The 11,603-nt window shown below is 18.7% G+C and overlaps 4 protein-coding genes across 4 annotated transcripts; 3 read left to right on the top strand and 1 right to left on the bottom strand.

Moving 5' to 3' along the window:
• Nucleotides 1-889: 889 nt before the first annotated feature.
• ABCE1 (ABC transporter E family member 1, putative) lies at nucleotides 890-2,993 on the top strand (the record flags this gene model as incomplete). Its single annotated transcript, XM_028670072.1, has 2 exons — nucleotides 890-2,723; nucleotides 2,968-2,993. 2 exons carry the CDS (start codon nucleotides 890-892, stop codon nucleotides 2,991-2,993), a joined length of 1,860 nt encoding a protein of 619 aa, XP_028526861.1.
• A 1,265-nt stretch (nucleotides 2,994-4,258) lies between these two features.
• On the top strand, nucleotides 4,259-5,633 carry RPN11 (26S proteasome regulatory subunit RPN11, putative; the record flags this gene model as incomplete). The annotated part of the gene is made up of 3 exons (XM_028670071.1): nucleotides 4,259-4,402; nucleotides 4,679-5,441; nucleotides 5,605-5,633. The coding sequence occupies 3 exons, from the start codon at nucleotides 4,259-4,261 to the stop codon at nucleotides 5,631-5,633; spliced, it is 936 nt and encodes a 311-aa protein (XP_028526860.1).
• A 1,029-nt stretch (nucleotides 5,634-6,662) lies between these two features.
• Nucleotides 6,663-7,264, top strand: PGAL8A_00174500 (conserved Plasmodium protein, unknown function; the record flags this gene model as incomplete). Its single annotated transcript, XM_028670070.1, has 4 exons — nucleotides 6,663-6,717; nucleotides 6,797-6,979; nucleotides 7,055-7,081; nucleotides 7,152-7,264. 4 exons carry the CDS (start codon nucleotides 6,663-6,665, stop codon nucleotides 7,262-7,264), a joined length of 378 nt encoding a protein of 125 aa, XP_028526859.1.
• Nucleotides 7,265-7,637: 373 nt separating this feature from the next.
• On the bottom strand, nucleotides 7,638-9,875 carry PGAL8A_00174400 (conserved Plasmodium protein, unknown function; the record flags this gene model as incomplete). Its single annotated transcript, XM_028670069.1, has 1 exon — nucleotides 7,638-9,875. One exon carries the CDS (start codon nucleotides 9,873-9,875, stop codon nucleotides 7,638-7,640), a length of 2,238 nt encoding a protein of 745 aa, XP_028526858.1.
• Nucleotides 9,876-11,603: the final 1,728 nt, after the last annotated feature.

The following is an 11,603-nucleotide window of genomic DNA, read 5'->3' as shown; positions in this document are numbered from 1 at the left end:
TTTGTATATATATATATATATGTATTAATATTTTTATAAAAAAAAAATTTTTAAAGAGAATTTAAAACAACATTTTTCCATATAAAAATAAATACTTTTTATTATGTTAATTGTAATTTTAATATTTTCATGATATTTATCAACTACTACTTTTGTTTTATAAAATACTTACTGAGCTTAATTAAAAATATATTTAAAATTATATTTTTGTTCGAAATTTAACAGAATTTCATTTTTTATTATTTTCATTTTTCTTCTTATGTGATTATTTACATTATTTTGTTTGTATGTATTTTATTGTTCAACACATAAAATCAAATGTATTTCATTTTTTATGAATTAAAAATATATAAATTATAAAATAAATATAATAATAATTAATTAAAAATCTAGGATATTTAGTAATTTGTAAAAAGATATATAGATGACCAATGAAATACTCATATATATATTATTCTAAATAAATAAAAATTGTCATAAAATTATTTATTAACAGTACATGAATTATTAAAAGAAGATATAAATTATTTATAAATCTAAGAAATATAGTAAACATTTTTGAGATGTATATTTATGAATATTATTATGATTGTTACTTAAATGAATATTATTAATTATATAATAATAATTATAAACTTATGAAAGTAACTTTCAACAAACAATCTCCATTTCAAAATAAAATTGAAATAAAAAGGAAAAAATATTAAAATTTCCAAGATTGTGCATACGCATATATATATATATATACATTCTTTTTTATTTAAAAATTTTAAAAAACATAAATAAAAGTAGCTGTTGTTATATATCTTTTTTTTTTTATTTTTTTTTCATCAATTTATCATATATTACTTAATTTTTTACTATTTTATAACTTTTATTTTTTATTAAAATGGGGAAAAAAAATAAAGAAGATTTATATAAAGAAAATAAATTAGAAGCATCAAAGTTAAGAATAGCAATTGTAAGTAATGATAAATGTAAACCAAAAAAATGCCATCTAGAATGCAAAAAAAACTGTCCTATCGTAAAAACAGGAAAATTTTGTATAGAAGTTGAGCATAGTTCTAAAATTGCGTATATTAGTGAAACATTATGTATAGGATGTGGTATATGTGTTAAGAAATGTCCGTTTTCTGCTATTACTATTATTAATTTACCAAAAGACATTAATAAAGATGTTGTACATAGATATGGTCCTAATACCTTTAAATTGCATAGATTACCTATACCTAAGTTAGGTCAAATTTTAGGTTTAGTAGGAACGAATGGTATTGGAAAATCAACCGCATTAAAAATTTTGTCTTCTAAGTTAAAGCCAAATTTAGGAAAATTTAATAATCCACCAGAATGGAGAGATATATTATCCTTTTTTAGAGGTAATGAATTGCAAATTTTTTTTACGAAACTGTTAGAAGAAAAATTATCACCTATTATCAAACCGCAAAATGTAGATCTTATACCCAAACAAATAAAAGGAAATATATTAGATATTATTAAAAAAAAAGATAAATTAAATCAAAAGGATAAATATATTAGTGAATTAGATCTAGAACATTTATTAGATAGAAATGTGGAAGATTTAAGTGGAGGAGAACTACAAAGATTTGCTTTATTGATTTCTATTATTGGTCAATCAACAAATGTATATATGTTTGATGAACCGAGTAGTTATCTGGATATTAAGCAAAGAATATCAATGGCAAAAATTATTCATAAATTAGTAAAACATGATAATTATATTATTGTAGTAGAACATGATTTATCTATTCTAGACTATTTAAGTGATTATGTTTGTTGTCTATGGGGGAAAGCAGGTGCATATGGGGTTGTAACATGCCCCTTTTCAGTTAGAGAAGGAATAAATATATTCCTGGATGGTTTTGTTCCTACTGATAATTTAAGAATTCGTGAGGAATCATTAAATTTTAAACTAGCAACGGATCAAGATGCTACAGATGAAGAAAAAAAAAGATTACATTTTTATAATTATCCTTCCATTGTAAAAACATTAAATTCTTTTACATTAACAATTGAAAAAGGAATTTTTTCAGAGTCTGAAATTTTCGTTTTGTTGGGACAAAATGGTAGTGGTAAAAGTACTTTTATAAGATTGTTTGCAGGATTAATTAAACCTGATAATTTAGAAAGTCTAAGCTTTTTAGAATCACTAAGTGTTTCTTATAAACCACAACAAATACAAGCAAAATTTACAGGAACTGTTAGGCAATTGCTGATGTCTAAATTAAAAGGATTATATACAGATCCATATTTTAATAATGAAATTATAAAACCATTAAAAATTGATTCAATTTTAGATAATCAAGTTTTAACATTGTCAGGTGGAGAATTACAAAAAGTAGCAATTATTGTTACACTAGCTAAAAATACTAATATCTACCTAATTGATGAACCATCTGCTTATTTAGATTCAGAACAAAGAATAATTGTATCTAAAATTATTAAAAGATTTATACTTAATACTAATAAAACTGCTTTTATAGTAGAACATGATTTTATTATGGCAACTTATTTAGCTGACCACGTAATAGTTTTTGATGGGCAAGCAGGGGTGAATACTGTGGCTAATACTCCTCAAACTTTAACTGCTGGTATGAATAAATTTTTAAAAATTATTGATGTAACATTTAGAAGAGACCCAACCAATTATAGGCCAAGAATAAATAAATATGATAGTGTTAAAGATAAAGAGCAAAAATTAAATGGTATGTTAAAAATTAATATATATATCATATATTTTCATTTTATATATATATATATACTAATTTTATTCAATTGTAGACAAAATTGTTAAAGTGAATATATTTTATTTTATAAAATTTTACTTTAAATTACATTTATATTAATTATTCCTATTTCACTTAATTGAACTATATTATTTAAATTTATATTTTGTTATAATATATATTGAATACAATACATTATATTTATGTTATATTTTTTTTTCAGGAACATATTTTATTATTGACGAATAAATAAAATTTAAGCTTTTATACCAAATACAAGACTATAATATGTACTTTTGTTAGAATTTTTTTATTATAACATTTTTTTTTTTTTTAACAAAGCTTTTTTAATTTAAAAAAAAAAAAAAAAAAAATGACAATTCAGGAGATTTTATTAAACTTTTTTTTTTTTTTTTTTTTTTTAATAATAAAATCATATATTTTTTAAATATTAATAGATTTTTAATTTATATCATTAATATTTAGCTACACTGTTAAATTTTATTTTTTGTTTATTTTTCTTTTACACATTACATTTCTTATTTTTATTTTAATTATATTCTTAAATATTTTTTTATAATTTATATCTTTAGTACAACTTTTTTAATTTTATCTTTTTTGGTTAAATATTTTAATTATTAGTGTTATTCTTTTTTTTTTTTTTTTTTTTAATGTGTGCACTTTAAATCACACAACATTTGAAAAAAAAGTTTTAAAAAAAAAGGAGAAAAGTATGATTAATTGCTGATATATATTAAAATATTTGTGTTATCTTTATTTAGATAAAAATAAACTTTTAGCCTTATTGCCTATTTTTAATTTAAGTATGCCATATTTAAAAAGTTTTATTTTAAAAAAATTAACAAAAAAAAAAAAAAATAAATAAATAAAAATAAATTAATTGAAAGTATCATATTTTAAATTAAAATATGTATTTATTTCTTAATGAATATTTAAATTTTAATATAATTATAATATTTTTATTATTTTCTTAAAGTGCTGTTAAGATTATATTCTTTAACTAATATGAATATTTAATTATAATAAGTTATAATAATTTTTAATTAGAAGTATAAATAAAAAATTCATAGAAATAATAATAGGAAAAAAAAAAAAATTATTAATATTTATTTATATACATACAACTGAAATTTTTCTTTAATTTTTTTCAAAAGATATATATATATATATATCTATAAAAAAATCCTTTTTTTCTCATATTTGCTTTATAGATATATGTTTATTTAATTTGTTATGTTGCGCATTTTCTATTTTTTTTTTTTTTTTTTTTTTTTTTTCTTTTTTTAAAGTTTAATTAAAAAATAATATAAGATTGTTTTCTTTTTTTAAATAAATTATAAATCGATATAATTTATAATGTTTTATAGTTTTTTTGTATAAATGCAAAATAACACATTTATTTTAAGGCATACTTTTTCTAAATAAAAGCATATAAATATATATATATATTAATAAATATACCTATATAATAATATATATCTTTATTAAGTTAAATGGCTGGGATTCCTTCTTCATTACGTGAATTATTTTATTCTTTTTCTGACGGAAATGGAATGAACAATGAAACATTAGCTGATACAAGTGAACAAGTTTATATTTCTCCTTTGGCTCTTTTAAAAATTTTGAAGCATGGACGAGTAATAACATTATATATTAGAATAAGTATTATTGTTTTAGTGAAACACTTAATTTTAATAAAGAATAATAAAAAAGAAATTATAAAAAGATAAAATATTCTACAATGTTATAATAGCACTAATTTTTTAATTGTTACTAAAAAAAAAAAAAAAAAAAATATACAATTTTTATTATTAAAAAAAATGAAAACAAAAATTTAATTAAATCAATTACATTAAAAATTATATTTGCATAAATACAAATTCTATTTTTTTTTTTTTTTTTTTTTTTTTAAGGCTGGAGTTCCAATGGAAGTTATGGGATTGATGCTGGGTGAAATTGTTGATGAATATACAATAAGAATTGTTGATGTTTTTGCAATGCCACAATCAGGTAACAGTGTAAGTGTTGAAGCAGTTGATCCTGTATATCAAACAAATATGTTAGAAGAATTAAAAAAAACGGGAAGACATGAAATGGTTGTTGGATGGTATCATTCTCATCCAGGTTTTGGTTGTTGGTTATCAGGAACTGATGTTAATACTCAAAAAAGTTTTGAACAATTAAATCCAAGAACCATTGGAGTAGTTGTTGATCCAATCCAATCAGTTAAGGGAAAAGTTGTAATTGATTGTTTTCGCTTAATCAATCCACATATTTTAATGCTAGGACAAGAACCAAGACAAACAACTTCTAATATAGGTTATCTAACGAAACCCACATTAACAGCTTTAGTTCACGGATTAAACAGAAATTATTATTCCATTGTTATTAATTATAGAAAGAACGAATTAGAAAAAAATATGCTTTTAAACTTACATAAAGATATTTGGGCCAAACCTTTAAAGTTACTCGATTTCTTTGAACAAAAAAAAGATTCAGATGATATGTTAGAAAGTATCAAAAAATTAACAAACCTATATAATAAAAGTGTTAGAAATGAAATGAAAAAAACTAATGAAGAAATTCTTCTAGAAAATATTGGAAAAATTGATGCTAAAAAAAGAATACAAAACTCCGTTGAAACATTATTAAACGATTCTATCCTTACATGCATAGGTAATTTCAAAATAATTAAAAACGTCTTTAATATCTATATGTATATAAAAATTAATTTATTTTCCTTTAAATTATATGAGTTTACACATATTAAGAAAACTAATATTATTACTATTATGTTATTTCGTATTATAATATTTTATATTTTTTTTTTTTTTTTTAGGTACAATGGCAAATACGCTATTTTTTTAAGAGCTGTAATTTTTAAATTTTACCGTTACAAGAAAATAATAAAAATTTTTTTTTGTAAATGACTTATATCTTAATGAAAAAAAAAAAATATATATATATATATATATATATATTTAGATTAAAAATAAATTTTATTTCCTTTAGAAATTAATTCTTGTTATGTAAAAAAAATAAAAATAATTTTGTTTGTTCATACAATATTTACTTTTATTTTCCCTTAAAAAAAAATTTTAATATAAACTAAATTAATGAATAAATAATAAAAATAGAATTATTATTTATTTATACAAGTTTTTTTTTGAAATTTTTTATTTTATATTAAAAACTTTTTTTTTTTTTTTTCTTTCCATTAAATATAATAAGTGTATTTTATATTATTTTTAAAATATATAATATGTAAGTTTTTTTCAGATGTATTTTAATAAATTTGTTAAAAATTAATATTAAAAAATTTTTAATTTTTGCAACATTTCCACTTAATTCCTCCATTTTTCTCTGTATTTCCTGTAAAAATGCTAAAAGCAACAAAAAAAAAAATTTTTTTTTTATTATTTCATTATTCTAAAAGAAAAAAATAAAAGTAAAATAGGTATTTTTTTAGTTTATTTTATAAGGATATTTAAATTAATATAAATTAATAAAAATTTTTTCATATTTAATTTTTTAAGATATAAATATTTTATTTTTTTGAATAATTTTCTTTAATAGCATTTCAATGAACTTAATTCTTCTATGTCAAAAAATGAAAATTAGACAATCTTTTTGAAGTATTTTAAAAGCAATTGATAACTTTTTTTTTTTTCTTTCTTTTTATTATATATTTATTGACATTTTTTTCTTTCTCAAATAAGATATAATTCTATTAAAAATAAATATAAATACATTTTTTATAATATAAAAAGTAATATTTTTTTTGTTATTTTTAGAAAAAAACATTAATATATATACTTGTATATATATATATATTAGTTTTTTTTTTCATTTAATTTTTTCGTATTTTTTCGTCTTTACTTTTTTTTATTTTAATCAATGCTTCAAAAAGTTTTTTTTTCATCTTTATGTTTGTTCTTATTACAACTAAAATGTAAGTTAATTATTTAATAAATAAATATTCATCATCTTATAACTAATTTAATTTATTCTTATGTAACATATCATTTTAGATGTATTATGTTATAATATAAAATGCTCTTCCTTAACAAATAATGAAGAAATATTATCTTACTGTAAAAATAATTCAGAGTGTTATGTGAAAAATGTAAATGATTCAGAGTATTCATCAATTGAATGTAAATGCAGAAAGCAAATAAATGATTTTTTTTTTGCTGGACCCGATTGTTCAATAAGTAAATTATATTTTACATTATTATGAATTGTATTGGTGTGTTACATTGTATTTTTCCTTTCTTTTTTTTCTTCAGAGATTCCTTATCATTATAAAACAACAAGTATTAAATTAAATTATTAAAATACAAAAATGTCAAGATACTAAAATTTTATTTTTTTTTTTAATGATAGAAAATAACGGAGTGTATAATACTACTTGGTTAGAGGACTTATTTAATCTAAATATTTGGAAAAATGAGGAAAATAGAGTAGGTAGAATTTGTGTTAACCCACAATGTAGTTAGGTTTTGTTTTGTTTTTTTTTAAATTTTATCTATTAATTTTAAAAAAAAAAAAAATAAAAGCACATTTTAATGAAATTTAAGTAGCATAAAAGAATATATATATATCATAAATAAAAGAACAAAGAAAATATATTATCTTGAAAGATCATTAAAAAATAACAAATAAATAATTTAAAAAAAAAAAAATAAGATCTAAATGAAAAATATTAAATTAAAAACTTTTAAAAATACTCAAAAAAAATCAATTAATATATCTTGAAATTATAAATTACTAACGAAAATGGGTATATATATATATATTGGTAAAATGAATTATATTTGAAAATAAAGATTAAGAAGACATATGATAATATATACATATGTGAATATATTTTTATGTATCTAACATTTCTTCTTGAATAATTTGTTCATACTCTTGTAATAATTTATTTTTTATATTTCTTGCAACTTTTATATATTCTTTCTGAGCTGGTTTTAATAATAAATCTAAATCTTTATTAATGAGAGAATAAATATTTTTTTTGTTTTTACGAATATTTTTTAATGTTTTCTTTTCATATTCATAAAATTCATCTAACTTTCTTTCTTCTTGAGCAATACTTGAAACATCTTCTTCATTTATTTCATCAATATCTTTAAGGTTATTTTCTTTTTTAACTTCATCTGTTATATCCTTTAACACATTCAATTGATTTAGTACAACGCTATTTTGACCATTAGAAGAATCTAATTCATCATTATTGAAATCTTTACTTTCTTCATTTATTCTTACTTTTATTGAATTATTTTCATCTTTTTTTAGGCTAGCATAATGTCCATTTTTGTAATCAACATTATTTTCATTACCGTCATCATCTTCATTTTCATCTTCACCTCCATCTACATTTTCATCTTCATTTTCACCTCCATCTTCGTCTTCATCTTCATTCTCATCTTCATCTTCATTTTGTAATTTACTTTCTATATTTAAAAGAGACATTTTATCTAATGATTTATTCATGCTTCTTTCTTTCCTTGTGAGATTTTTCATAGTATTTCGTAGCTTACTATTATGGTTTTTTTTTTTATAATAATTTCTGGTACCCTTCTCATTATTTCCATTTACAGAAAGTTTAACCTTTTTATTGTCATTATTATTATTTTTTAAACTATTTACATTAACAGTTAAATTATCCATTTTATTTGTGTATTTATTAATGAATGTACTTGAAGTAGGTTGTATTTCTTGATTTTTATTTTTTTTAAATGTGTGTGCTGATCGTAAATACTCCTTGTTTATTTTCTCTATACTTTCACAAAAATTGAAAAAATATTTATCTAAAAAAAAAAACATAATTTTTTCCTTTATTTTATCTTCGTTTATAACAAACTCATTACTGCCACTTTCATCCAATGAAATACTGTCATATTTCGTTTTAACATCTTTTCTATCATCTCCATTTTCAGAATTTGCAGTGTTACTTTTATTAATTTGAGAATCTTCAATAATATTTTCATATTCAAAATATACATTGTCATTTTTATTATTATGAGAATTCTTAGTGATACTTCCACCTTCAAAATCTTCAATGTCATTTTCAGAACCTCTAATATTTATGACTTCGTATTCTTTAAGTAAATCATTTTCTCTCTCTGTTGTGTAATTTTTTTTTTTTATAAATTGTAACTTTTTTTTTTCACTTTTATGACTTTGTTCATTAAAATTTATACCTAAAATTTCTTTTACTATATCATATGCAAATACTTTATAATTATCATCTAAAAGTTCTATATATTTTACTAAAGAATTATCATTTATTTCCTTATTTAATTTAAAATATATATTATTAGTATAATCCAAAATTTCACTAAGTTTATATTTTTTTTTTAAATTCATTTTATTTTTTATTTTAATTAAGTATTTATAATGACGCAAAATATTAAAAAATGTACTTTTATCAATATTGTCAATTTTATATTGTACATACGTATAACTAGTTTTCAAGTTTTTTTTTACATAAATGCAACTTTTTGTCTTTTTATTTAATTTGTCCTTTAAAACATTTTTTATTGAACAATTATAATTTAAAAAACCTTTACTTATATACAAAGAATCTCCAAAAAGAACTTTCTTAATATATTGCAAAGTAGCATTTTCAGGAATGAAATTATATACTATATCCTTAAAAAAATTTCTAGGATAATTTATATATTTTGAATTCCCATAACGTTTTTTTGTTTTATTTATCATGGTTTGAGGAGTTTTATTTTTGAAGTATAGTTCTTTCATTACTGATTCTAACATTTTAATTTCATCGTCATTTTTTCTGCATGAAAATTCGTAATTATTTAACTTTTTAAGAACATGTAAAGGCAATGATTTTAAATTTGCTTCTTTAAAAGTATTATAGAGAATATGTCTATAACTTTTTAACATTCTTTTCTTGTTGTTTTTGTTACTTTTTCCCATTTCATAATTAACTAATTTATTATGAATTGTATATATTTCAATAAAATTTCCATCTTTAATAAAATATCTCACAATATGATTAAGAGATCTTTTTTTGTTATTCATATAAACCCATTTTATAATATTATCATTTTCTGATGCAATTTTATGAAGAAAAAGCATAAAAGTCAATAAAAAATAACTTACATATATATGCATCCTTTAAAATTAGATAAAAATATATAATTAGAATTAATGTTATAAATGTAGAAATAAAACCTTTCTAAAAAAAAAGAGTTTTATTCAAACTAAAGGTTTACAGAACTACAATTGAATTATTCCAATATATTTAGAAGAAATGTGTTATGTAATTTTCAAATTAACATAATAACAAACAAATATAAAAATATATTAAAACAAATAAATAAAATATAAAAAACAAAAATACACAAATAAAATAAAACAAAAAAATAAATAAAATAATAATAAATATAAAAAAAAAAAAGTAAAGTTAAAAATACAAACAAAAGAACAAAATGAAGTAAAAGTCTAAAATGTTGTCTACAAAAATCAAGTTTAAAACGTCTTTATGTATATTATTTTAATAAGTTGTAAGAAAAAATATATAAAAATATTACAGAAAAAAAAAGTAAAAGATTTTTTTTTCTTCGTATCTGAATATAGGAAGGTCAATTTTAATTTATCTCTTAAATAATTACACTAATATTTTTAAAATATGCTGTATTAAAAAAAATGGTAATTTTACATGTTTTTCAAAATCGTTACTCTAAAAAAGTACATAAATTATATTTTTTTTTTAGCTATATGGAAAAAATATATATTGTGTGAACGATATTATTCTATATTGTACATATTTTTTTTTTTTTTTTAAAGATAGCTACGAAGTAATAATATAGCATATTGAATATTAAAAAATAAGATATTATTTTGATGCATTTATTTTTTTACATAAATATAAACATAAATGCAAAAAGAACTTTTTTTCCAACAAAATTACAAATAAAACTTTAAATATAACCCTATTTTTGTGTTCATATATGCCTTCGTTATTGAAATTAAATATGTAACTATATACTTTTTATTGTTAATATTTTAAATATTTAATTTAAAAACTTGTTCCAAACTAAATTTTATTACAAACTATGCAATTTGAGCAATAAAAACGTTTCTTTAAAAAAAAAAAAAATGTAATTGCTTAATTTTTTTTTCATTATAATATCTGTCTTCATTTATAAGTTCATAAGATAAATAATTTATGAAAAAAAAATCTTATTAAATAAATCTATATATTAATTCATATATCGATGTTATTATTTATCATTTAGTTTTCAAACAAATTAAACCGGATATTCAAAATAAAAATTTGTAAAACTAAAAAAAATTACAAGATAAATAAGACAAGTATATATTTATTTAATTACAAATAAGAATATTGAAATATTTATTATATTTTGTTATTTAACTAAGATTTCATATAGACACTAAAGTCAAAAAAATATATACAAAATACATATAAAAGAACTATATGCTTCAGTATATTTGAAAAAAATAAACTTTTTTTATTTTTTAATATAATTATTTTTTGTTTGTTCTTTTTGCTCTTTTAAAATATGGTAAATAACATCAAATTTTCATTATTTTAAATATCAAGAAATATACAAATGAACACTAAATAAAAAAGACAGGAAAAGTAAAAATATAAATTTATTTATATTTTAAATGATTTATACTCATAAAATTTATTACATAAAAAAAAAAAATGCATCATTTATTAATACCTTATTTGGTTTAAATCAAAAATAAGAATTTTTCATAAAATGAAATTGTTTTTATCATATAAACTATTTATCAAAAAAAAAAAAAAAAAAAATGAAGAAAGAAATACAAGAA

Source organism: Plasmodium gallinaceum (assembly GCF_900005855.1).
Source record: "Plasmodium gallinaceum strain 8A genome assembly, contig: PGAL8A_v1_66, whole genome shotgun sequence".
Lineage (NCBI taxonomy): Eukaryota > Apicomplexa > Aconoidasida > Haemosporida > Plasmodiidae > Plasmodium > Plasmodium gallinaceum.
This window is presented reverse-complemented; position numbering and strand designations above follow the sequence as displayed.